This window comes from Eriocheir sinensis, chromosome 38, assembly GCF_024679095.1.
Source record: "Eriocheir sinensis breed Jianghai 21 chromosome 38, ASM2467909v1, whole genome shotgun sequence".
NCBI classification, from domain to species: domain Eukaryota; kingdom Metazoa; phylum Arthropoda; class Malacostraca; order Decapoda; family Varunidae; genus Eriocheir; species Eriocheir sinensis.
The window spans coordinates 723841-750335 of record NC_066546.1 but is presented as its reverse complement, the minus strand read 5'-3'; the positions used below and the strand labels follow the sequence as shown (position 1 = coordinate 750335).

Sequence of the window (26495 nt, the reverse complement as noted above, 5' to 3'; positions counted from 1 at the left end):
CGTGGAGGACGGCACGCAGCGCCACCTACACGCCCATATGGGAACGCGCCCACGCCACCTACATGTTATGCTTGTGGGTATGTAGGACACATGGCTCGCGATTGCACATATGGAAGGCAGTATAGGGTGCCTACCACCCACCAACGGGCTCGGTACCTCAGTACCAGCCCACCGAAACAGGCGTCAGCCTGTCTCGCCTTGCGCTGCCTGGCGCCTGAGTACACGGCCGGTCCTCACCCCGTAGCTCCTGGGTTAACCCTGACCACGAGAAGAACAAAAAAACGACCCCAGAGTAGCTGCAGTCCACGGCCCTACCAACGCCCTCACGTTGAGATTGTGCGAGGCGCTAATGCACAAAAGGAGATGGTTTACGCAATGCTAGACACAGGAGCAGGAGCGTCCCTAATAGAAGAAGATTTATTTAGGAAGGTAGGCGGGAAGATGATAGTTACAGAACCTCTCTCCATACAAGGGGTAGATCGGACTCAATCCCTAATAAAGGAATAGCCAAGTAGTAGTAGACTTTGGGCACGGAGAAATTATAGAAAAGTTTGTAGTAATATCACAAGGTATAGTGTTACCAACAGCAGTTTTGTTGGGCCTAGAATTTATGTGGAGACAAATGTGGTAGCTGCACCGCTGGACACACCTGGGCAGTTTAGTGTAATGGTGGGCGCCTACCCAGTGGAAGTACATTCCTGGCTGCGATATGAGCCCGCCCAGAAGATCATAACCCTACTTTAGACGAGATGGAGGAAGTACCAGTGAAAGCATACGCTATTAACGTGGCGTCCTTGCTACCAGGCACGGCAGGGTATGTCACTCTGGAGGCAGAGATTGGCAGAGCCCAGCAAGCCCTATTTCTCCCAAGGTCCAATGATATCCCTTCTTCATTTTTATTTCGGTTAGTAACCTTAACTCCTAACGCCAAACAAACCAAAGGTAAATTCATCATTCCCTATGCTAACCCAACTGAAGAAACTATTGAGATGCCAACAGGTGAAGTGATGGGACACATTTATTCTTGTCACTCAGAATACTATCAATCATCGACTAATGAATGTGTAGCGGCTGTCACAAAACAGCTACAAAGCCGCCTGTCACCCAGTCAAGTAAGCAGATGGTACTCGATAAGCTGATAGACGAGCTATTTTTACCCTCACAACGGGAAAATTGCTGTCTGAAGGGCTTAACCAAGTATCCTGATGTGTTTGCTCTAAAAACGAGCCACTCACTATTACCCCTATTATGTTCACACTTTAAGGCTAAAAATGACAAGCCTATATATAAAAAGCCATACCCAATACCAGTAAAATATCATAAAGAAATAGAGATTCAGCTCAAGGACCTTGAGGCCCAGGGTATTATACGCCCTAGTGCGTCACCCTACAGCGCACCTCTAGTCCCTGTTGCTAAAAGGATGGTGGAGTCAGACTTTGTCTCGACTTCCGCGCTCTGAACGATGAATTGATTGATGACAAACATCCACTCCCTAACATTAACCTCATTTTGCAACAGTTAGGGGAAAGTAAAGTATTCACCTCCCTTGATTTGCGCCAGGGCTACCACCAAGTCCCATTGGCAGAGGAATCTAAACACTTGACAGCCTTCACGACACCTTATGGCCTCTATGAATTCACTACAGTCCACTTTGGATTAAAACAGCACCTGCAGCCTATCAACGGATCATGAATCAAGTTCTCATAGGTCTGACAGGAAGAATTGTACATGTATACCTTGATGATTTGATAGTACAAGGAAAGACATGGACCATCACCTAAAGAACCTCCATGCCGTCTTGGACAGACTGCAGAAGGCTCACCTGTCCTTAAGACTAGATAAGTGTTCCTTTCAAAGAGCAAGTAGATTATCTGGGTCACATTGTTAGTGCTTCTGGCTTGAAGCCTCAGCCCTCAAAGGTACAGGCGGTGCAACAACTCACTCCTCAAAAAACAGTCAAAGAACTTCAAGGTTTCCTGGGATTGGTTAACTTTTATAGGAAATTCATTAAAGACTTTGCCAAGATAGCATCCCCACTTAATAATTTACTCAAAGGGAGGAAAGTAACCAAGAATGATAAGACACATCTGGAGTGGAATGAAGAGGCATTGCATGCATTTAGCATAAAAGAACAGTCTAACGACTGACATTGTTTAGCCTTTCCGGATATCCGAAGCCCTTCAATCTCACCACAGATGCGTCAGATAAGGCAATAGGTGGTGTGTTGCAACAAAGGATGAAAATGGTAGTTTACGTCCCATAGCATATTTTAGTAGAACCCTGAATGGAGCAGAACGTAACTACTCAGCGGTAGAGCGAGAAGCTTTAGCAGTCATCTATGGCCTCAGTACTAACCGACCCCTTATCTTGGGTTATAGGATACACATCCTGTCGGACCATAGACCACTGACTTGGCTGTTAAAAGCACAGTACCTAGCAGCAGGATTGCACGCTGGCAGACACTTCTAGGAGAATTTGACTTTAGTATTGATTATCTCCCAGGCTCCAGCAACATGGTAGCAGATTTTTGTCAAGGATTAGGAATCAGGAGAGTGACGGATAGAAGGCGAATTGATGTCGAATTATGTCTGTCACCCTTACGGGTGGACAGGACATGTCTGTCGCCTCCGGAGGGACATGACAAACAGGATAAGTTTCTCCATTGAGTCTTGCTGGACTCATGGAGCACCAGGATCGCGATCCTGAACTGAGAGAATTGAAGCATGCTTTGAACAAACCACCGGTGGTAACGTACATGAGAGATGAGAGAAAGGTTGCAGAGAGGAGCAATGTAACGTTAATGCAGCTAAGAGGCACTTCAAAAACTGCCTCTTAGTGAAGTGTGTGTAGAGAACGGCATTCTCTACCGCGATGTTTGCGATGAATACAACAAGCAGAAAAGACTGGTTATCGTTCCACCAAGCTACATTCCTAACGCGTTAGTTTGGCGATTCCATGCTACCTGCAGGGCATGGAGGCACTAAGGTTACGTTGGTACGCTGTCGCAAGTTTGCGTACTGGCCGGGAATGAAGGCGGACGTGGAGCAATATGTCAGATCTTGTCCTGTCTGTTGTCGGTTTAAGAGGGGATCCCGCCAGCTCCACTTATGAGGTATCCAGAGGTTGGCCAACCGCTTGACAGAGTCCATATGGATATTGTCGGACCTTTGTCTGTTTCAGACGAAGGCTAGGTATGTACTGACAGTGATAGACGTCCTGTCACGCTTCTTGGTAGCAACCCCTTCGTACGAAGGCAGCCAAGGAAGTGGCAGCTGCGTTCTACAAGAACGTAGTCTGTGTACACAGCATCCCGCCGATTCTAGTCACGGATCAAGGAAAGGAGTTCGTCAACACTCTCACGAGAGTTGACTCAGTTACAGATTGATCATCTAAGGACTCCTTATCACCCGCCTGCAAACGGTGTGATAGAAAGGCCTAATGGCACCTTAATAAATATCTTGAGAACTTTGTGCGAGGACAATCGCGGTATCTGGGACCAAATGCTTCCGGTTGCAACACACGCCTACAACACTGCCTACCACCGTGTTCTGAAAGATTCACCATTTTTCTTGCTTTACTCGGGACCCAAATGTTCCTTTTGAAGTGCTTGAGAATAAACTCCAACCTTGTTATGATGTTGACAGCTATAAAGCATTTACTTTAGTGTCATGCAGCGGACCTATAAACTATGTCAGACCAATAGAGATATAGGATGGCAGGAGTCAGAAAGAATGTTTAGGAAATCCAAACCCAAACAGGTGGTAGTAGGAGATCGGGTCTACTTAAGGCATGTATGTACAAAGGGCGAACCAAAGAAGCTCCAGCCCTTGTTCAATGGACCTTTAGGGTGCTAGAAAAATAAGCCCTGTAGTCTTACGACTGCGTCATGTTAGAGGTGGTAAGATCAAGACAGTTCACACAAATAATGTTCAGGTCGTTCACGAGGACTCTCTTGGCTTCCATGACTCTCCTAATGTCAGGCGTGCATACCCTCTCCCTGATCAAGTAGTAGAAGTGGACCCACTCATGACTTATTCCCCGAGGAGCCGCTGCCATTGTCCTTTCCAGCTCCTTCCGAGCTCTCCTCACCGCTCCTGTCTCCTCAGATGCTTCAGAGGTCCCCTCATTGGTTCCTCAGCTCCTTCAGAGCCCTGTGTCAGTCGCTCATTACGATCCAATATGGTACCCCTTCTCTCCCAATGTGATGGAACGCCTCTTGAGTATCGCCAACGACCAACGAACTGATGCCCCTATAATTACAGATCCTGGGTGTTGCCTCTCCTTGTCTTCCCTTGATCCTCCCGGAGCAACCCATTCGTCCCGGCCTCGCCTTCTCCCCAGTCTTTAAGATGCTGTTGACAGGACGGTACTATGTTGTCCTCGTCATCAAGACGGACGACATCCAACGTCCTCTCATCAACGTGGCAAATCTAACAGCGGAAGTTTCATGGTCGATTGAACATATGAATCAATCGTTCCCCACTGTTGGTCTGCTCAGGCGCACTCTAGACTCTTTTCACATTGAGTTTGAGAAGTTATTCAAAGATCTTAACAGCTTTCTGTCGGCTATGAGTGGTAGAGATGGAAGCCCGTTTCGGACTCGCCAGAAGCGAGGAGCCGTGGATTTCCTTGGCTCGGTAGCAAACCTCCTTTTCGGTACGGCCACTCAGGGCCAAATAGATGTGATACACGGGAAGCTCTCCCAGCTCTACACTCTGTCCACAGAAGAGAGACGTCAACTTAACCTCCATCAGGAAGTCCTCAACGCCACATTTCGGGACCTCCGCCATCTCCCGTCTAGAGTCCGCCTCGGCTTTGGCCTCAGCTATTATCCGTCAGTTCTCACTAAAAACCTTGCAAATTGAAGGGGAAATGCGTATTTTGGAGACTATCCTTCTCATTCAGTTGGCACTTAGTGACCTAAATCATGATACTCTGAATCTCAAGCTTGGCCTTCAGCAGCTGTCCCAAACGCAGGTTTCCTCTCCTCCTTCCAAATGATGTACTATTTCGTGCTCAGCAATGCGCCACTCCATTACCCAGGCTTACTTTTCCCTGCAGCACATGAATATTTAGCATTGTATAGAGATGTCTCTAGGTTATTTCTAAAGGTACGCTTTCTCAGGAACCCTTCACTTCTACTTACAAATCCCCATGAAAGGGGATCCTCTGACGTGTTCGATGTGTTTAAAATGGACGCGTTGCCTTTTCATCTTGATGGCACGCCATATTTTCTGCACACCGACACGCTTTCCACTTACCTTGCGGTTTCTGAAGACCGCACTCACTATATGCTCTTGGATTCCTTGGACCGCTGTACTAAACACCACCTGCTCTATGTATGTCCCCTGTCGCCCCTGTCTACCGACTTCTGTCCAGCGCCATGCAGATCGCTCTCTTCTCGATCGCCCAGACGCCCTCTCGCTGTGTTCTAAGTCTCCTCAGAGTCTTCCCCGGTCTTCATCCCGTCTCCCTGCGGGCTGGGTCTTCGCCACCGATACTCCTCAGGTGGTCACCATGGTCTGCCCGGACAGCCCGGTCTCCAAATACAGGCAGACCATCAACGGACGGGTCTCCTCAGCCTCGGTATGGGCTGTAGTGCCCACTCCGACGCCTTCAGCCTCCCTGCCTCTGCTACTATGGACGGTGACGCCCGCTGACGGTTCATCGCGCTTCTTCCACATCGGACGGACGTGGTCTCATCGCTTCCTGGCCAAGACTCCTTGACCCTTCCCTCCCCGCCGCCGCCTGGTCGCCTCTGGCCCCCGCTGGACCTCCTCCAGCACTTCACGCGCCCAGGAATCCGCCTCTCCGGTCCCCGCCACCCCTTCCTCCCTTGGTGGGGTGGCTGCTCTCCTCGGCGCCGTCTTCGGCCGTGGGGTGGCCTTCTTCTGTCTCTTCACCCTCTCCCCACGCATCCCGCCATCCCCTGCCTGGCCTTCCATGGTCGCCCCCATACGAGGACTGCGCTACCGCCACGTGGGCGGGTGTTTAATTTTGTGCCACGCGCAGTCACGAAAACCTGAAAACTCATTGAGTCTAGTAAGCCAGTCGCTGGTTTAAACAATATTTTTACCTCTGTACAAGTAGTATTAAGGTAGAATAAAATACATAAGAAAGGACACTGCTTCATCACCCCATTTATGAACTCCTTTAAATACTCCTAAAGTACCAGAATTTTAAGTCAAGTGTCACTAGTACAAACAGAGTGTCGTCTCCCCTGTGTGACCCGGCAAACGGGTTACAACATACTTAATATTACAGAGGGTAAAAATATTGTTTAAACCAGCGACTGGCTTACTAGACTCAATGAGTCTTCAGGTTTTCTTTCACTATTGGTTACTGACGTTAACACTGGTATAATATTGAGTAAAAACTCACACAATAAAGTATCATAGAAATATAATCCTAAGTAAAACTAAGATAATAGAACACAATAGATATGTTAGATACGCTTTCCTCTATGGTAATTCTTCACTCCATACTCACAGTAGCAACGATGAATGTTCTACCCATGTTGTCTAGGGAAGGACAACTGAGTGTCCAGCAACGAACAGAGTGCTGGTTAATCTGAGGTCAAGCCTGGAGAAAATGCTTCTTATATAGGCAGACATCGCGAGGGTAATACGTCAGGCGTGTGAGTCATACATCAAACTCACACCGAGCTCATACAATAATCTACCTAACCGACATGCTTAATTCACGCGGTGACGCAGCTTTGTTTTCATAACATTTTGTTCCGCGGCTGATCGTGTTTTGGCCGTGGTGATTGTGTTTTGGCTTAGAGAGATAAGCGGGTGCGTTAATGGGCAATTACAATTGTGTATTGGTTGGTAAATGAACAGTGGGGACAATCATGTGTTGGAGTCCGTGTTGTGTTTTAGCGGTCGATACCGCTGTTGTCATCGGAAAATATTGCCGGTGAAGATGATGATGACACGAGTGGTGTCGCGGCTCGCGGGGCACCACACACTGCTTGGCCAACTCCTGGCCCAACGTCCAATTAAACCTCTCCACCATTCCATCTGACTGTGGGTGCAGAGGGGTGGTCCGGGTCTTCTTGATACCCAGAAGCTTGCAGCACTCAGCAAGGACTGTTGACTCAAAATTCCTTCCTGGTCGGAATGGAGCTCAAGTTAGGCACACCAAGCGACAGAAGAACTCCTCCACCAAAACCTTGGCGGTCGGGGCTTCCTGGTCAGGGATGGCGTAGGCTTCCGGCCACTTGGTGAAGTAATCCATTGTGACACAGATGTACCTATTTCCGTTCGTCGTCAGAGGCAAGGGTCCTGCTATATCCACTGCCACCCGTTCCATGGGGGCTCCAACCTGGTATAGTTGCAGTGGGGCACGGTGACGCTTCTTGGGGCCCTTCTTTGCACAGCACACCTCACACGCGTGACACCATTCTTCCACGTCCTTCCTCATGCCAACCCAGTAGAACCTTTGGCGCAGGCGACTCAGTGTCTTCTTTACCCCTAGGTGTCCGCTGGTGATGCTGTCGTGCATTTCTTTCAAGACGCCTTCCCGGGACTTCACAGGTAACACCGTGGACCAGTAGTGGTCAAAACCATCATGAGAGACCCAGCGTCGCTGCAACACCCCGTCGTCAATCCGAAGAGTGTCCCACTGAGTCCAGTAATTCTGGTAGGGCTTTCTCGAGATTACCTCCCACCCAGGTCGCGCTGACGACTGACTCAGCCACTCCATAATTGGTCTCAGATCTCGGTCCTCCCGCTGCAGTTTTCCCAAGTCTTCCCATGGCACCTCCGCTGTCTGTTCCACTGTAGTGCGGCGGCACATATTCTGGACGCTTTCCCTCTGGAGGCAATGTTGACACTCCGGTAGGCATGGGCGCCGGCTCAAGCTGTCCGCATTACCGTGTGTTAGTCCAGATCGGTGCACAATAGTGTAGTGATGCTGCTCTAGTTTACCTATCCAGCGAGCAAGCTGGCCCTCAGGGTTTTTCAGTGACTTCAGCCACCGCAATGCAGCGTGATCCGTGCGGATGGTGAAAGTTGCACCGTACAGGTAAGCATGGAAAAAGTCAAGGCTCTTGACTATTGCCATGAGTTCTTTCCGGGTCACGCAATAGTTTTTCTCGGCTGGGGTGAGCTTCTTGCTGAAGTAGGCCACAACCCGTTCCATGTCGGCACATGCCTGAGATAGCACTCCACCAATCCCCTCATCACTGGCATCACAATCCAGTATAAAAGGCTTAGAGGGGTCTGGGTAGGTGAGTACGGACGAGCTGATGAGGGCCTCCTTGAGCTTCTCAAAGGCAACCGGAGTTTCCGCTGTCCACTCAAACTTGTGCCCCTTCTTCGTCAGGAGGTGCAGTGGTGCAGCAATCGTAGCGAAGCCTTTCACAAACTTGCGGTAGTATGAGCACAACCCGAGGAAGCTCCGCAGCTCCTTCACGTTGGTGGGTGTCGGCCAGTCCCTTACCGCAGCCACCTTCTCAGGATCAGTGCGTACTCCAGACTCGCTCACGATGTGTCCCAAGTATTGGACCTCCTATTGGAACAGGCAGCATTTCTTCGGGCTGAGCTTAAGGTGTGCAGCTCTAAACCGGGCGAAAACCTCTGATAGTCTTTCCATCTCCTGCTCGAAGGTCTGGCCAAAGACAATCACGCCGTCGAGGTAGATGAGTGCCGCCTTCCAGTGAAGTCCCTCCAGCACCCTCTCCATCAGCCGCCGAACGTGGTCGGCGCTGCACAGGCCAAAGGGCATGACCTTAAACTGCCACAGGCCTTGACCGTAGGAGAAGGCTGTTTTCTTTGTCCTGCTCCGCCATTTTGACTTGGTGATACCCAGACTTCATATCCAGTGTTGAAAACCACTTGGAGCCCACCAAAGCGCCGAGCGTGTCGCCGATCCGTGGGAGTGGGTATGAATCCTTGATGGTGAGATCGTTGAGGGCTCGGTAGTCCACGCAGCACCTGAGGGAACCGTCCTTTTTCCTGACGAGCACTAGGCTATAGCAGACGCCCACGGGCTGCTGGACCGCTCGATTAACCCCTGTTGCTGGAGATCATCCATCACCTCATCCATCTCCTTGCGATGGGCTGGTGCCATCCTTCGAGGAGCTTGCTTCACTGGGCGGTGGCTACCTGTGTCGATGTGGTGTTCTACCAGGTCCGACACCCCAAGTCCAGGTCTCCTGTGGAAAACACATCTGCATTTCTCACGAGAAGCTCCTGAGCTGTTCCACTTGGGGTTCCTCTAGACACTTGGAGCTCCTGTCAAACAGGTCGCGAGGTAGTCAGGCAGCTCCTCCTGGGGCTTCGTCAGGGTTCTCCTGCAGACACAGGTTCTCGGTTTCTGGTCGATCTCTTGGCACAACCCCACCATGGTCCCTTGTTTTATTTTCTTTGGGCTGAAGGAGACATTGGCCACGACGACAGGCACTTCCCCTGCAGCAGGGTCTGCCAAAGTACTGCCTATACAATCACCCCTGCTTTCTACCGGGCATCGACTTCCACTCTCTACCACACACAGGCTAGCCGTGGGGGCACCCGTAATTTGACAGGGTAACAGCATCTCCGACCTCGGAGGAATAATGGTGGTGCGCTTGACCGTCACTGGCAGGTCTTCCTTGTTCACAGTCGTCAGTGGCACCCTCCTTCCTCTTACAGTCAGCTGCTTAGCTGGAAGTACAGCTCGCACCTGTGGGAGACAAGATAATCCATACCTAGGATGCAGGGGTCATCCATGTCGGCCACGTACACAGAGAGGAATTCTTCCTTTCCTCCGAGCTCAAACTTCACGTCCACTGGGCCTCTGAGCTCTGCGTAGTGTCCTGTGACTCCGCACAGTCGATGCGGCGTCTTAGGAAGCCGACGATGACTCACCACGTCAGGCAGCACCAATGTGCGTTCCGAGCCTGTGTCGACGACCACAGGCCACAACACTCCGTCAACCTTGCCCTCCACTTGGCAGCTCGTCATGGTGGTTCTCTTGCACATTGATATCTTCGGGGCATGTACAGGACAGACTGGTCGTTGCCCCCGTGAACCAGTCCTTCTTAGTTTCCCGAGTGGTGGTCCTCGTTGGGGCACATTTTTCCGACACTCATTCTTCCAGTGCCCCATTTCTCCACAGGTCCTTCACTTGTGTCATTCCCTGGGCTACTTCTTAGCGCCACCTTCTTATTCCTTCTTACTATTATGGCATTCGTTCTACTTGTGCCCAACATGTTCTCAGTACCAGCACGGTCCTTGAACCTGTCTGTGTCAGCTGACAGCGCCCTTTCGTGCCCTAAAGCCAGAAGTCGAGTCGTCCCTGAAGCTCGACAAGCTAGACCTAACAAAGGACTCAAACTCCATGGCACGTGCCAGAGCTTCCTGCATTGATGTTGGCTTAGCTTGGTTCACTTGTATCTTCAGCTGAGGGCTGTCCAGGGCATCGATGAATTGATCACGCAGCAAAACCGTCAGCAGGTCAGGGGTGGCACCTGGGTATGCCTTGTGAGCCATGCTCTCAAGGTCCTGAGCGAGTTCCTGAAGAGACTCGCCTCCTGTTGCGGGTTCTGAACCTAACCCTGAAGAGCTCGTTCTGGTGCTTGGTCCCATATCGTTGCTCCAGCGCCTGTGCCAGCCCGCTGTAGCTGCCCTTTGTTGCATTATCGAGCTGAGCAAGGACCTCCAGTGCCGCCCCTTTCAGGCTAGTGGCCAGCTGTACCGCGCACTCTTGGTCATCCCATCCGTTCCGGGCTGCCAACAGCTCAAACTGAGCTGTAAGCCTCCCAGGAGACCTTGCCATCAAACTCCTGAGGCTTCTTTCTAACAGGCGAACCCAGCAGACTCATGGGGCTGGCGAACTTCTTATGGGATAAACTCAGGCGAAGCAGGACTCAAACTACCCCGGACTTGCGAGAAGAAGCATCTTGGGTACAACTAGCCCCTGCAGGCACTGGCTGTCTGTTTCCAGCCAAGCAGTCTTCGAGGGCCTTCACTCTGTCACTTACATCACAAACTGCCTGTTCTGTACGGTTCACCTTTCCCTGCACTTCTAATATTTCTTTGTGTGTCGTCTCTGCACCACCTCCATCTCTTGTTGAAGATTTGTGTGTTCTTTCTCCACTTCTGTCAGGCGTTGTCCCAAGTTCGTGGTCACATCAGTCATTTCTCTTCGCACTGATTCACTTCCATCTTGTACTGCTTTTAGCTGTAGCTGTAATCCTGTGAAGCGATCTTCTAGCTGTTCTTTGAGTTCTTGGAGTGTTCCTTCTTGTTGTTGCTGTGCTCTTTCTTGTTGTTCTTTGAGTTCTTGAAGTGTTCCTTCTTGTTGTTGCTGTGCTCTTTCTTGTTGTTCTTTGAGTTCTTGGAGTGTTCTTTCTTGTTGTTCTTTGAGTTCTTGGTGTGCTTTTTCTTGTTGTTCTTTGAGTTCCTGGAGTGTTCTTTCTTGTTGTTGCTGTGCTCTTTCTTGTTGTTGCTGTGCTCTTTCTTGTTTCTCCCCCTGTAGTCTCAAGGCTTCCAAAAGTTCAGTCAACATGTCGTCCCTCTGGGCAGCTTGGGAACGAGTCTCCATGGCGAAAAACAAATGCCTACACTCCTGACACCAGTGTTATGCCGGACGTGTTACTTGGGTTCCGTGTCGCCGTCAGGAGACTCCGTGGGGGGGAGATATGTAAACACTTTGCACAGCTTCTGTAGTTTAATATTCTTCCTTAGTAGTACACTTCACTCTGACTCTTCACTTACCACTAGCTTACTGTGACTCGAGCTCTCTCGCCCTCTTCTCCTAATATATCCAGAACAGTGCAGTCTAGAATGTTACAGTATATTTTAGATCACACAAGAACATGTAGCAAAAATATATGCGAGTTGGCAACATTCCCGCTTGGCTGGTCACGCCTGGGAGCGGATTGCCCGCCTTGCTCCCCGCCCCCTTGCTCAAGTTTCTCCGGGAGCCTTCTAGAGGCCTGTGGTCGCTGGGGAAGCTTCAGCACAACACTATATATATATATATATATATATATATATATATATATATATATATATATATATATATATATATATATATATATATATATATATATATACAGTCGTCCCTCAAATAGTACAGTTTCCAATAGTATGGTTTCGGTTTTATATGGATTGCCATAAAGGACTTTTTTAGGATTTTTTAATTTCCCACTCGTCGCACCAAGTAGCCATGGCGTGGTGGCAACACTGTTCTACCAGACTGTCACCCATGCGCATCTCCTCAGTCCATGTGTGTGCACAACATCAGGAACACTGTTTTGCCAGATTGACACCTATGCGATCGCCCTAAGTCCGTGTGTGTGCACAACCTGAGCTACGCTTCTCCATTACCACATAACATGAACATGGGGCCCAAGAGACAAGCCAAAACACTTGCTGAAAGCACCCCAAAGCATTTGAGAAAGGTATTCACCTTGCAGAAAAATTCAGATTTAGGAGAAGTTACGTTTTGGTACGAGTTCAGTTGCGGTAGGGAGAGCATACCACGTGAATCCGGGTCCCGCCTGGCTCAGCTTCTACTCGCCTGCCAAAGTTGCCAGTTATGCATTTTCATCTGTTGTGTTACCACGCTGGGCAACGGAGCCTTCCTGGCAGCGCTCCCTGATTGATTGATAGTTTGTTGTTGCAGGGGTCAGCGAGCAAGCCTTTTCATACATTCACACTCTCTCTTACTCTCGACCACAGTTTCTATTGCTCTCTAAATCATACTTGAAATAAGATACGAAATGGTAATTGTGGAGATTGACTTCGCGCCTCCAAAATACGACATTACGCCTCCATATTATATAGTAAAGGGAAGCATATTTAATTAAACTACTCCAACTAAACTTTAAATAACCTGACCTCCGACGAGGGAGCTTTCGCCGCCCTCGACACTGCACTGTGAGTCTGTGACTGCAGCAGAAAATGCATAACTGGCAACTTGGGCCTGCGGGTAACAGCTGAGCAAGGCGGGACACGGATCCCGTAGGAGTGGCCAGGAGTGTTTCTAGGGGGGCACTAATTTTATACAGATTTTTTAATAGTGCGGGTGGGGGTCCTGGGTCCCAACCCCGCATTATTTGAGGTATATATATATATATATATATATATATATATATATATATATATATATATATATATATATATATATATATATATATATATATATATATATATATATATATATATATATATATATATAGATAGATATATATATATATATATATATACATATATATATATATATATATATATATATATATATATATATATATATATATATATATATATATATATACAGAAATCCCTCATCTATCGCGAGGGTTAGGTTCCAGAACCCCCCGCGATAGGCGAAAATCCGCGACGTAGCGACCTTATGTTTTTAAAATTATTTATATATATTTTAAAGCTTTATAAACCCTCCCCACTCTTGCAAATCTTTCCCACACTCCTATTGACCTTTCCCACACTCTTATAAACACTTCCTACGACTTTTTGTTGTTACGATGCGGTCCCAATAAATGATTCTCTAATTCTTGTTTCAACTTTCGACATTTGCTTCGTAAATACGAACTTCGAGGACAATATGAGTGTAGCTCACTTCCTTTATATCACAACTAGGTAAATACAGGGAAGGGGAAATGGAGGAGAGGGACAGAGTGAGTCATGAAAAAAATACAGGTAGAGGATGTAAAAAGGGAGAACAAGGAAAAGTAGTGGAAGAAACAGGGAGAGATAAAGAGGATGAAAACAAGGAGAAGGGTGTGGCGAGGGTGGGACAGTGGGGAGAGTCATGTCAGGTCCTAAGGGAGAGTCAGGTCAGGACTTCAGTCAGGACAGGACCTGACTCATTTCCGCCCCTCTCTCCCCACACCCTTTCCATTTCACCTTCTGTGTGTGTGTGTGTGTGTGTGTGTGTGTGTGTGTGTGTGTGTGTATACCTTTAGTGAAACCAAACTGTCGAGTCCGTTTGGGGGTTGGCTCCCGCGGGTCCATTTCTCCCCTTTGCTCTGCCACACAGTCCCAACACCTATTTTTCCTCTCATATGTTACCTATAGCTTACATGTGAGAGGAAGAGATAGGTGTTGGGACTGTGTGGCAGAACAGAGGGGAGGAAAGGACTCGCAGGGGACAAAGCCCAAACGGACTTGACAATTTAGTTGCACTATACAGTACCCTCTCGAGTTTCGCGCCCTCTTCGTTCCGAAAGTATAGTGCCAAACTCGAGGATCGCGAAACTGAAGGTATTGAAAACACTGAAAAAACGCTTATTTGTTCCGACCCGTGGTTTTTTTTTTTTTTTTTTTTTTTTTTTTTAACAAGTGGCCTATGGCACCGGTAGACTATCCATCCGGGTATGATGGTCGGCCCTTTTTTTCCTCCTTTACTCCCTTGTTATCTCAAAATACGTACCTTGGAAAAAGGAAGAAAACAGGTCGTTTTAAAACCACAGATGAAGCCTTACGATTGGCTGAGTTCTGAAAACACGCTTGTGATTCACTGGGAGTCTGATGACGTCATCGCCGGCGCTGACCCAATCAGCGGTCTCACTGCCTTAAGGCGGTATCACACTGGCCGTTTTCCTCTAACCGTTGTGGCTACTGGCAACGCCCGTACGCCCATCCGGGAGCAAGTTGTCGGTTGTCCGTAACCTGGTGTCACACTGGGCCTTTTTCTTCCCACCGCGTTGGCGCCACTTGTCAACTGGCAAGTTTTCTAGGTGTGCGTTACACACATAAGGGGAAATTAGAAGGGTGTGGGGGGAGGGGCAGAAGGGAATCAGGTCATGTCATGACACCCCCCCCCCCCTCTCTTGACCTTCACGGGGTCAAGACGTGTAACTTGGTACTCCCCATAGCAGCCATGGGGTCAGTTTGTTGACCCTTTTTCTTTTTCTTCTCCTTCGCTCCCCATTCCCCCGCCCCTTCCCATTGTTTTCAAGGTACTCATTATTACAAAGAACACTCGTGAAATGGTGTGACATTATACAGACATACAGTGAGTGCAGTGGTTAGCGGTGCTGGAAGGGTAGCGAGAGCTGTGTCACCCACACAACACCGAGGACACGCTCAAGCTCCGGAGGACGAAATCACCCAGCAGCAGAGGAAGGTCAGTTCAGGTGGCAGGCAGTGAGGCAGCCTCGTCACTCAGGTTTGGAGCAAGATGTACGGCAACTTCATCAACGCTGTGCACTTGTTCCGAGAAACAGATATGACAACCAACTGGGCAGCAACCACCACCTGTGTCTTGCCAGCCCAGGCTTAGCACCTCCTTACTAAGCCTGAGTATCCCTGAGTGACCTCCCAGATACTGCCCACCTGCATCCCTCTGGGACCTGTCACCTGAACCTAGCATCCTACCTGAGGATTAACATCGCACTTGACCTCACCGCCATCTGGAAGAATCCCCCCCCCCCAACCCCCCCCAGCACCACCCCCACTGCACTCCATCCCACCCAACCCCTCCCATCACCCCTACCTTTCCCAGAGACTAGTCTGACCCCCGTTTTCCATCCCCCTTCTCTTTTTATACTTGTTCTCGTTAGCAAAATTTATTTAAATGTATTTATAAAATGCAAATTTTCAGCCTGACGGCTGCCGTATACTTGAATAAACCGTATATTATTATTATTATTATTATTACTATTATTATTATTATTATTACACACACACACACAGAAAGGGAAATGAGAAGGGTGGGGGGAGGAGGGGCAGAAGGGAGAGTCAGATCATGGTTATATCCTGACCAAAGCCCTGATCTGACTCCTTTCTGCCCCTCCCTCCCCACACCATTCTCATTCCCCTTCTGTGTGTGTGTGTGACAAGTCAGGACATGACCTGACCTGAGTCAGATCATATCCTGACCAAAGCCGTGATCTGACTCTTTCTGCCCCATCCTCCCCACATCCTTCTCATTTCACCTTCTGTGTGTGTGTGTGTGTGTGAGACAGGTATGGACATGACCTGACCTGATTCAGGTCATGTCCTGACCTGACTCTCCTTTCTGACCCTCCCTCATCACACCCTTGTCCTTTCTCCTTGTTTTCATCCTCTCTATCTCACCTTTCACGAGAGGGGCTTATAACCAGAGTCAAGCTACACACCTCCTCTCGAGTTGGGGGCTCGCTTGGTATTGAGGCTGCGCCGAGTTGAACGGTTGAATCAAACGCGACAGGGAGGAGACGGCGGGAAGTTCAAATGCGGTTAACGTGTTAATAAGTCTCTCTCTCTCTCTCTTGCCATAGCCACAACCACAAGGTAGTGTGCGTGACACTGATGGTAAGTAGGCGTGACCTATACACGTCAAAGCAGCGCGAAACTCGGGGTGATAATGCGCGAAAGTCGGGATGGTAAGAATTTAGGACTAACCGCGAAACTCGAGGGTTGTGAAACTCGAGGGTCGCGAAACTCGGATAGCGCGAAACTCAAGAGGGTACTGTAGTTGTAAACTCACACACACACACACACACACACAATCACAGAAAGGAAAATGAGAAGGGTGTGGGGAGGGAGTGGCAGAAGGGAGACTCAGGTCAGGGCTTTGGTCAGGACATGACCTGACTCACTTCTGACCCTCCCTCCACACACCCTTCCCATTTCCCCTTCTGTGCGTGTGTGCGTGTGCGTGCGTGTGCGTGTGTGTGTTCATATAATCTAACGGGGAAGGAGAAAGGGAGGAAGAGTGATAGAGTGAGAGATAAGACTAAAGATAAGAGGGTGTGAGAAAGGAGGAAACAAGGGAAATGAGTGGAGGAAATGGGACGGGAAAAGAAGAGAGAGGTAGGGAGGGTCAGGTAAAGGTGAGGAAAGAGGGGGAGAGATAGGGTGTGAGTGGGAGGGAAAGAGATTAAAAGAGAGGTAGGGAGGGTCAGGTAAAGGTGAGGAAAGTGGGGGAGAGAAAAGGTGTGAGTGGGAGGGAAAGAGATTAAAAGAGAGAGGTAGGGAGGGTCAGGTAAAGGTGAGGAAAGTGGGGGAGAGAAAGGGTGTGAGTGGGAGGGAATGAAATTAAAAGACAAACTGGGAGGGAGGGGAAAGGAAAAGAAGAAAGAAATGAGAATGAAGGAGAAAAATACGGGGATGGAGAGGGAGAAGAAAGAAAGTAAGTGGGGGAGGAGTGAACCAGGGAAAAGACTAACGGTGCAATAGGCCGCGACGGAAAAATAAAAATAGGTAGGTGACGTAGTTGTTTGTTTAGGTGTGTTCCGACTTACGTTGATTTATATCGTTTTCATTTTTTTGGCTAGAAAATGCTTAGTTTACCGCAAAATCCGCGATACGATACAATTTAAAAAATCCGCGATACAGCGAGACCGCAATAAATGAACCACGATATAGCGAGGGATTACTGTATATTTACAGTACCCTCTATAGTTTCGTGCTCGCTTCGTTCCGAAGGTATAGCGCTAAACACGAGGATCGTGAAACTCGAGGTATTGAAAACATTGAAATGCACTTATCTGTTCCGACCCGTGGAGATTTTTTTTTTCTTTTTTACATGTGGGCTATGGTGCCGTTAGACTATCCATCTGGGCCTGATGGTCAGCCCCTAGCCCGTCATGGCGCAGGGAACTGTTTATAGTGGCGCCATTATAATTGGCTCATGCTGCCCCATGGAGCTCACTTCTTTTCCTCCTTTACTCCCTTGTTATCTCAAAATATGTACATTGTAAAAAGGAAGAAAACAGGAAGAGAAAACGGGTCGTTTTAAAGCCATAGATGAAGCCTTATGATTGGCTGAGCTCTGAAAACATGTTTGTGATTCGCTGGGAGCTAGTCCGATGACGTCATCGCCGGCGCTCACCCGGTCAGCAGCCTCGCTGCCTTGGGGTAGTGCCACACTGGCCGTTTTCCTCTAACCGTTGTGGCTAATGGCAATGCCCGTGAGCCTATCCGGGAGCGAGTTGTCGGTTGTCTGTAACCTGGTGTTGGCGGCAGCTAGGGCAACCGGCAAATCCAACTTCTCCAGGTGTGCATCATACATGGCCAAGGTCGGCTGCCCATATTCATATCCACAACGTAAACAAAGCACTTGCCCTGTATCGACATGGTGTCGTCTGCTTAAGTAATTAAGGGCTGCTGCGGCTTGTGCTGCCATTACCCATGTTTTTTTTATTTATTTATTTTTTACGTTGCGGCCTATTGCGCCGGTAGGCTACTTCCCGGTGGGGCCTGATGGTCGGCCCAAGTCTTCTTCGCGGTGGGGCCTGATGGTCGGCCCAGCCCGTTATGGCGCAGGCGAGTGTTTATAGTGGCGCCATCTGTGAAGATTGAGTGTGTGTTATGGACTTTTTGCTGCAGCTAAATGGAAGGAAGAAGCTTTTGTGGGTGTGGCGTGCCTGTGGTTCTTCCGTGCCAGTTCTCATTGTCATCGTTTAGCGTGTGCGGCCAACCCACCCATCTGGAGTCCAACCACATAAACACGTGGATGGAGTAACAACACACACACACACACACACACACCAGACTCATCATGAACCATGGCAGATGTTTCTCACAAACAAAAATGGCTTCGCCATTTCCTAGAGTGTTAGAACTTATTTGGTGAGTGGGTCATACAAACCAAACATACCCAATGGCAAGAAGAGAGCAGTGTTAAAGACGACTGCTCTCTTCTTGCCAAAAGCTAGGTTTGGTTCATGTGAGCCACTCACCAAATACGTTCTAACACACTCAAGAAATGGTGAAGTCGTTTCTGTTTGTCAGAAACATCTGCAATGGTTCCTAATGAGTCTGGTGTGTGTGTGTGTGTGTGTGTGTGTGTGTGTGTGTGTAGTTATTCGATCCATGTGTTTATGTGGTTGAGTCAAGATGGGTGGGTTGGCCGTGCATGCGCAGTGGTGACAATGAGAACTGGCATGGAGGAACCACAGGCACGCCACACCCACAACTGTTTCTTCCTTCCATTTAACTGCAGCAACAAGTCCATAACTTGGGTAATGGCAGCACAAGCCGCGACAGCCCTCACTTTAGCAGACGACGCCATGTTGATACTGGGCAAGTGGTTTGTTTACATTGTGGATGTGGATACGGGCAACCGACCTTGGCCGTGCGTGACGCACACCAGGAAAAGTTGGAGTTGCCGGTTGCCCTAGGTGGCGCCAACGCGGTGGGAAGAAAAGCCCTGTGTGTCACCACCTTAAGGATAACCGTGAACTCGCTCCCGGTTGGGCGTACGGGCGTTACACGTAGCCCCAACAGTTGGACGAAAACGGCCATTGTGACACCGCCTTAAGGCAGTGAAGCCGCTGATAGGGGGAGAGTCGGCGATGACGTCATCGGACTCCCAGCGAATCACAAGCGTGTTTTCAGAACTGTCAGCCAATCCTAAGGCAGCCGCCTTCAACTGCGGCTTCAAAACGACCCGTTCTCTCTCTCTCTCTCTCTCTCTCTCTCTCTCTCTCTCTCTCTCTCTCTCTCTCTTGCCATTGCCACAATGTTTGGAGGAAAAGGTCCAGTGTGATACTACCTTTAAAGGTAGCGTGTGTGACGCCGATGGTAAGTAGAAGTGATCCGTACATGTCAAAGCAGCGCAAAACTCGGGGTGATAATGCACGAAAGTCGGGATGGTAAGAATTTAGGACAAACCGCGAAACTTGTGGATAGTGAAACTCGGATAGCGCGAAACTCGAGAGGGTACTATATATATATATATATATATATATATATATATATATATATATATATATATATATATATATATATATATATATATATATATATATATATATATATATATATATATATATATATATATATACAGTGGTACCTTGTGATTCGAACGCCTTTCAATTTGAACAATTCCCAATTCAAACACATTTATCAAACAAATTTTGTCCTCCAATCCGAGTGTGTGTTGCAATTTGAACACAAACAAACGGCTGCAGATGAAGCCACCAGTGTAGCCAGGTTGGTGAATGTGTACCGCAGACTCCAGCCTCAAAAGCCGCCAACATGTGACTGCCATTTTTACTCGCACACTCCCTTGAAAAATAGCCCAATTATGCGGGATAACAATGTGTATAACAGTAGTACTTACCACTACTTCATATAAAATGACACCGGTCAGGAAGAAAATTATGTGACTTAATGCCTGAACCTAAACAAACTAGTGGATGGATGTACATCAAACCTGACAACATGTGCAAGACATGCTATGTTTCCTTAGCAGACAGGGATCATTGAGGTAAGACAGACCTTCATAAAACTGTTTAACTTTGATTGATAAACACAAACAATTTATGGGTAATACTGAAGATATTGAAAAGATTGGTTATTATTCTATATTTACAAGTGCCTGTTTTTCCATTTTGCACTTATCTTTTAACATTCTTACTTTACATACGAGTTCAACAAACATTGAAGCACATTCAAGTTTGAAATTTCACACTTCATTAAGTTTTAAAAATATACTCCCTCACAGTGAGATGCAGCCCCTGTCTTTGTGGCCCCATGAAGATTGAGTGAGTATGGTACTGGTCCCCTCACAGTGAGATGCAGCCCCTGTCTGTGTGGCCCCAAGAAGATTGAGTGAATATGGTACTAGTCCCCTCACAGTGAGATGCAGCCCCTGTCTGTGTGGCCCCAAGAAGATTGAGTGAATATGGTACTGGTCCCCTCACAGTGAGATGCAGCCCCTGTCTGTATGGCCCCATGAAGACTGAGTGAATATGATACAGGTCCCCTCACAGTGAGATGCGGCCCCTGTCTGTATGGCCCCATGAAGACTGAGTGAATATGATACAGGTCCCCTCACAGTGAGATGCGGCCCCTGTCTGTATGGCCCCATGAAGACTGAGTGAATATGATACTGGTCCCCTCACAGTGAGATGCAGCCCCTGTCTGTATGGCCCCATGAAGATTGAGTGAATATGATACAGGTCCCCTCACAGTGAGATGCAGCCCCTGTCTGTGTGGCCCCATGAAGATTGAGTGAATATGATACAGGTCCCCTCACAGTGAGATGCAGCCCCTGTCTGTATGGCCCCATGAAGACTGAGTGAATATGATACTGGTCCCCTCACAGTGAGATGCAGCCCCTGTCTGTATGGCCCCATGAAGACTGAGTGAATATGGTACTGGTCCCCTCACAGTGAGATGCAGCCCCTGTCTGTATGGCCCCATGAAGACTGAGTGAATATGGTACTGGTCCCCTCACAGTGAGATGCAGCCCCTGTCTGTGTGGCCCCATGAAGATTGAGTGAGTATGGTACTAGTCCAATCACAGTGAGATGCAGCCCTGTCTGTATGGCCCCATGAAGACTGAGTGAATATGGTACTGGTCCCTCACAGTGAGATGCAGCCCTGTCTGTATGGCCCCATGAAGACTGAGTGAATATGGTACTGGTCCCCTCACAGTGAGATGCAGCCCCTGTCTGTATGGCCCCATGAAGACTGAGTGAATATGATACTGGTCCCCTCACAGTGAGATGCAGCCCCTGTCTGTATGGCCCCATGAAGATTGAGTGAATATGATACTGGTCCCCTCACAGTGAGATGCAGCCCCTGTCTGTGTGGCCCCATGAAGACTGAGTGAGTATGGTATTAGTGGATACAAGAAGATTAGTGGGGACAACACCTGAATATGAAACGTTGAAAAAAGTTGAACCAATAAAGACTAATCAATAATAGAAAAAATAACAAATAATAATTGATGTGAAGACCTTTTGTGATGCGTCCGCCTTCCTGCCCGCCTTCTCGTCCAGCTTGTCGGCGTTCTCCTTCTTCATCTTGGACAGGGCAATGTTTGCACTGATCTCTGCTTCCGTTGGCGGCTGGTCCCGGCGGTTCCTGAGCCACGCTGTGACGACCAGAGCAGTGCGTGATGAACAAATTCAATCATCAAACATACTTATGAAAACATCAATCTATTGTAAGGCTTCCCCCACACTCCTACCCCCCACCCCAGGCTAGGACAGGTTTGACTCAGGCAAAAAATGAGCCTGTGTGGAATGTTTAGTGGGGAAGCATCTGTACTAAAACCTTCACCTGTATGGAATGTTTATCAAGGCAAAATCTGTATTAAAACCTTCACCTGTATGGATTGTTAGCATGGGAAATATCTGCAGCTAAACCTTAGCCTGTGTGGAATGTTTGCCAAGGAACATCTGCAGCAAAGCTTCTGGCCCTTACCATTCCATTCCAGGGCGACGGTTTCCTCGGTGAACTTTGCCTCGGAGACGGGAACAAGCCACCTCCTGGGGTATCTCTTCCCTCGACTTGGATCTGCAAAAACATTACAAACCATCAACAATAAGCCAGGTGTGCTGGTGACTGGCTCACAGGGCGGTTGTGCTGCCAGCCCATGTGCACCAGCCAGCACCATCACAGGCTGCTCCTCCAGCTCTGTCAGGAACAGTTCAGAGACCAGCAACCTGTGACAGAGACAGTCACCACTGATGATTTTGGTGCCTTAAAATCAACGAGAATGTCATTGCCAGGCGTACAGGTCACTGGAATGCTCTGTCTCACAGTGTGGTCAGTGCCAGCCTTCAATATTGTTCTCCTTCAGTCTCTTGGTGAGATGTTGTTCACCTGCAGTGACTGACTTGGCTCAAATAGTATACAGCAGGACTCCTATTACCCAGCAATCGTGGGGATTCAGGGATGCTGAATAAGCAGAAATTTTGGATACTTGGGGTATATTTCTGAAGTTCCCCATGTAATTTCAATAAAAGATGTTTGCACAGATACTATACACTCAGATATGCATCTCCTGACTACAGTATGTATGTGCACTCGACCCTCAATTTCTTGGACTAATTTAGGGGTAGCAACTGCTCGGGAATGGCAACAGCTGTGGAATCAGAGAATCTATTAACTATAGATCTTTTCCACACTTTTTCCATCACTCAGTAATGCATGTAGTCCTACAGTAGACCATCTACTATTTACAAAATACAGCACTATAATGCTGTTCCTGCAAGCAGAAGACAGAGAACGCAGCCGAAAGAGAACAGTTTAGATTTAGAAAAGGGAAATCGTGTGTCACTAACTTACTACTGTTACACAACCAGCCTTGTTCCCAGTCTCACGTACACCCTGGCCTCCCTTGGCCAGCCACGGGTTCGTTGTGTGTGGCGGTGGTGACGAATCTGTACCCCCAGTGACGCACTGACCAGTGCCTTACCTCCTGCAGTACGCCTCGCCCGGCCTCGTGTCTTGCCATCCCCGCCCACCACTCTCTCCCTTGTTTCCCGCCACCGGGTAAATAAACACTGTCCTCCTTTAGTTTCCTGTATTCCCGTTCCCATCTCACAAATAACCTACTGCCTATCCGTGGCTCAATCTCCGTGCGCTTGATATCCCGCGGAGAGATTACTTGAAGAGCCCACGGAGGGTCACAAATGGCATCTGTCGAAGGGGAGCAGCAGGGTGGCGCGAGGTGACTCCTTCCTCACAGATCGCCGGGGGTAGACTTGACTTAATTCCTCTCGGATGGGCGGGGTAGAGTAGACTGGTTCCCCCGGCGTCTTGCTGGCTTCCTCCACACCTCCACGCATCGTGCCGCTCCCAATCAGCTGCCCACATTCCCTCACGTGACTCCCGGAGTGGGAAATGCTTGTTTCTTTGTTGGCACGGCAATAGATAAAGGCAGGAATGACCACCTTCGTACTAACTTGTTTCTCCCATCGACAAGGGAATGGTCGTCTTCATAACACTATGTTTCTACTTGAGAGCAACAGACATGGTGCAAGAGAGAGAAGGATGGGCTGATTGTGTATATCTTGATTTGAAAAAAGCTTTTGACAAGGTTCTGCACAAAAGGTTAATCTGGAAACAACAGCAGTGGGGAGGAATGGGCAGAAAGGTTATCGAGTGGATGAAGGATTACTTAACGGGAAGAGAAATGAGGACGGTGATTAGAGAAGAGAAATCAAATTGGAGGAGAGGAGAGAGTGGAGTTCCTCAAGGCTCAGTTCTGGCACCAATAATGTTCATAATATATATAAATGATATGCCAAAGGGTATAAAAAGTTATATGAGCCTTTTTGCAGATGATGCAAAGTTAATAAGAAAAGTGAAGATGGAGGAAGACTGTGAGGAGCTGCAAAAAGACCTGGATAGAGTGTATAGATGAAGCCAGTTATGGGAGATGGAATTTAATGCAAACAAATGCCATGTTATGGAAATGGGGAAAAGTAAAAAAAAGACCAAAGAATACATACAGGATGGGAGAAGAAAACTTAATTAAAGGTGGTACATGAAGAAAAAGATTTGGGAGTAACGATGCAAGACACACTATCCCCAGAAAAGCACATGAACAAGCCGTTTGGAGAAACCTACAGGATGATGCAAAATATAAGAGTATCATTCCATTTTATGGACAAAGAAATGATGATGAAAATAATAACAACAATGATAAGACCAAAGCTTGAATATGCTGCAGTTGTGTGGTCGCCTCACAAAAAGAAGGATATCAGAAAGCAGGAAAGGACACAGAGAATTGCAACTAAAATGGTCCCAGAACTCTCGAATATGACGTATGAAGACAGATTGAAGGAGATGGACTTGACGACACTGGAACAAAGAAAGGAGAGGAGATCTGATCACACTGTATAAGTTGGTAAATAAGTTTGATGAGGTGGATAGGAATGATCTCTTCTTGACTGTGAGAATGCAGGGGCTGAGAGGACATGGAAATAAACTTAATAAAGGAACCTGTTTGAGTGACTTGAAAAAGTATAGTTTTCAACATAGAAGTGTTAACACATGGAACAGCTTGCGGGAAAAAGTGGTGGAGGTGAGCAGTGTCCAACAAACATAGCTGGGTGTTATTGCGATAAGTTATCACGATACTTTATTGCTGATACAGGTAACTCTCGATTTACGCGAGTATTGCGTTCTTGGAGAGGTCGTGTAAATCAAAAACAATGTAAATCAAACAAGAGGTAGGTTTCTGTCGAAAAATAAATACCGTATTTTTCAGCGTATAGCGCACACCTTTTTCTCATAAAAAATGCCTGAAAGTTTACCCCTGCGCCTTGTACGCCGAATGTACAAATTTTTAATGATTTTTTTCTTCTTCGGGGTGTTTTTGAGGGTCTGTTTTTTGTCTTATCCAATAACAACGGCAAACTTTCCTTTATCATTGTATATAATCCTTCATAGTCCGTAGCTGTTTTATAATATGTTACCATAGAATACAGGGCGATCTAATAACTATTATACAAAACTGAAATCGATGGAGGATTGCCCATGCCTTGCTGTTATCCCGTTTTTCCGTCGGGCGCCACTTGTATGATCTTGATCTTGATGTCACAGGTGGCTTGATTGTATGACTAAAAAAAGGAGCAGTACAAGCTACATAAAAAATCATATATCCATGTGTTCATTATTAATTATTAATATTAGTGAGAATAATGGGGTAAATATGATATCAGAAACTGTACATCATGAGTCTTGTACGAGGAGATATTTCGCGCAATACCAGCCAGGCCGCCATTTGCATTGTTTACAAACCACACAACCACACCCATACAACAAACAGCTGCATGCCGCGTGTCACCAGAAACGTGTGAATTGTGTCTTGCCTAGTTCTCTGTCATAACCTTCGAGTGATGGTGGGAATAATATGCTTATTCACTTCATTCAGTGGAGAGAGAGAGAGAGAGAGAGAGAGAGAGAGAGAGAGAGAGAGAGAGAGAGAGAGAGAGAGAGAGAGAGAGAGAGAGAGAGAGAGAGAGAGAGAGAGAGAGAGAGAATATCCATATCACCGAGATATCCACTCAGGCACTCAGTCTCAGCCTCACTCGTGTGAGGAAGAAATGAGGGACACCATGAGTGGCTAGCTAGTATTGGTACCGGTACCGAGCAGTCTGGTACCGGTACTGTACCATATAGCTAGTACCGCTAGTACCGGTAACTGCCCACCCCTATTGCTGAGTAGCGTGGCAGCGTGGGTACTGTATTGTTGTTCAAGTGGCGCGCGGGAAGAACTGAGCTCTGCTGTGTGGCCGCGGCGCCGTGTGAGTCCAGTTGCGTGAGACATCTGGTGGCCACTCCATAAAATATCGCGTATAAGTGGAAAAAACATGTAAATAATTTTTTTTTTTGAATTTTGGACCCCGCGTTATTTAAAAAACGCGTAAACCAAACTCGCGTAAATCGAGAGTTACCTGTAACAAAATCGGGTTATTGGCCATCCGCTACTTATTTAAATATACATCGGTATCTTCGTTACTTTTGTAACCAAACAAGCAATAATTGCTACTTTTTTCCGCCTCTCAGAAAAAAAAGTCTCCTCCCTACTGTGCATGCGTGGCCCGGGCGCCCGTGTTGTATGAAAAAACTTAGGGGTATGAAATATCTTTGGTGAAGAGATTTCATACTAAGATCATGAACATTAAAACACAAGGCTATATTTTAATGTCAGACTCAAAAATCAATATGTCAAAGAGAAAAATCATTTAACTTTGCCCAAAAAATGATTATTCACTGCCTCAAATTTGATATTCCATATTCGTTTGTGAGCATGTCATGGTATTGAAGGCACACGGTGTTGTGTTATTTAGTGTCCCATCATCA

The 26495-nt window shown here is 47.7% G+C and overlaps 1 protein-coding gene across 3 annotated transcripts in view; it reads right to left on the bottom strand.

The window, feature by feature from the left end:
• Positions 1-26495, bottom strand: part of LOC127008514 (NADH dehydrogenase [ubiquinone] 1 alpha subcomplex assembly factor 2-like) — a 71859-nt gene that overhangs the window by 28827 nt on the left and 16537 nt on the right. For all 3 annotated transcript variants that reach the window (XR_007761112.1, XR_007761111.1, XM_050880628.1), the window contains exons 2-3: positions 22101-22193; positions 21632-21768 (exon numbers count right to left, since the gene is read on the bottom strand). Coding sequence is in view for 1 of the 3 variants with exons in the window: in XM_050880628.1 (XP_050736585.1) it covers positions 21632-21768; positions 22101-22193 (230 nt within the window). In the remaining 2 variants the exon portion in view is untranslated. The remainder of the gene's footprint in view (positions 1-21631; positions 21769-22100; positions 22194-26495) is intronic.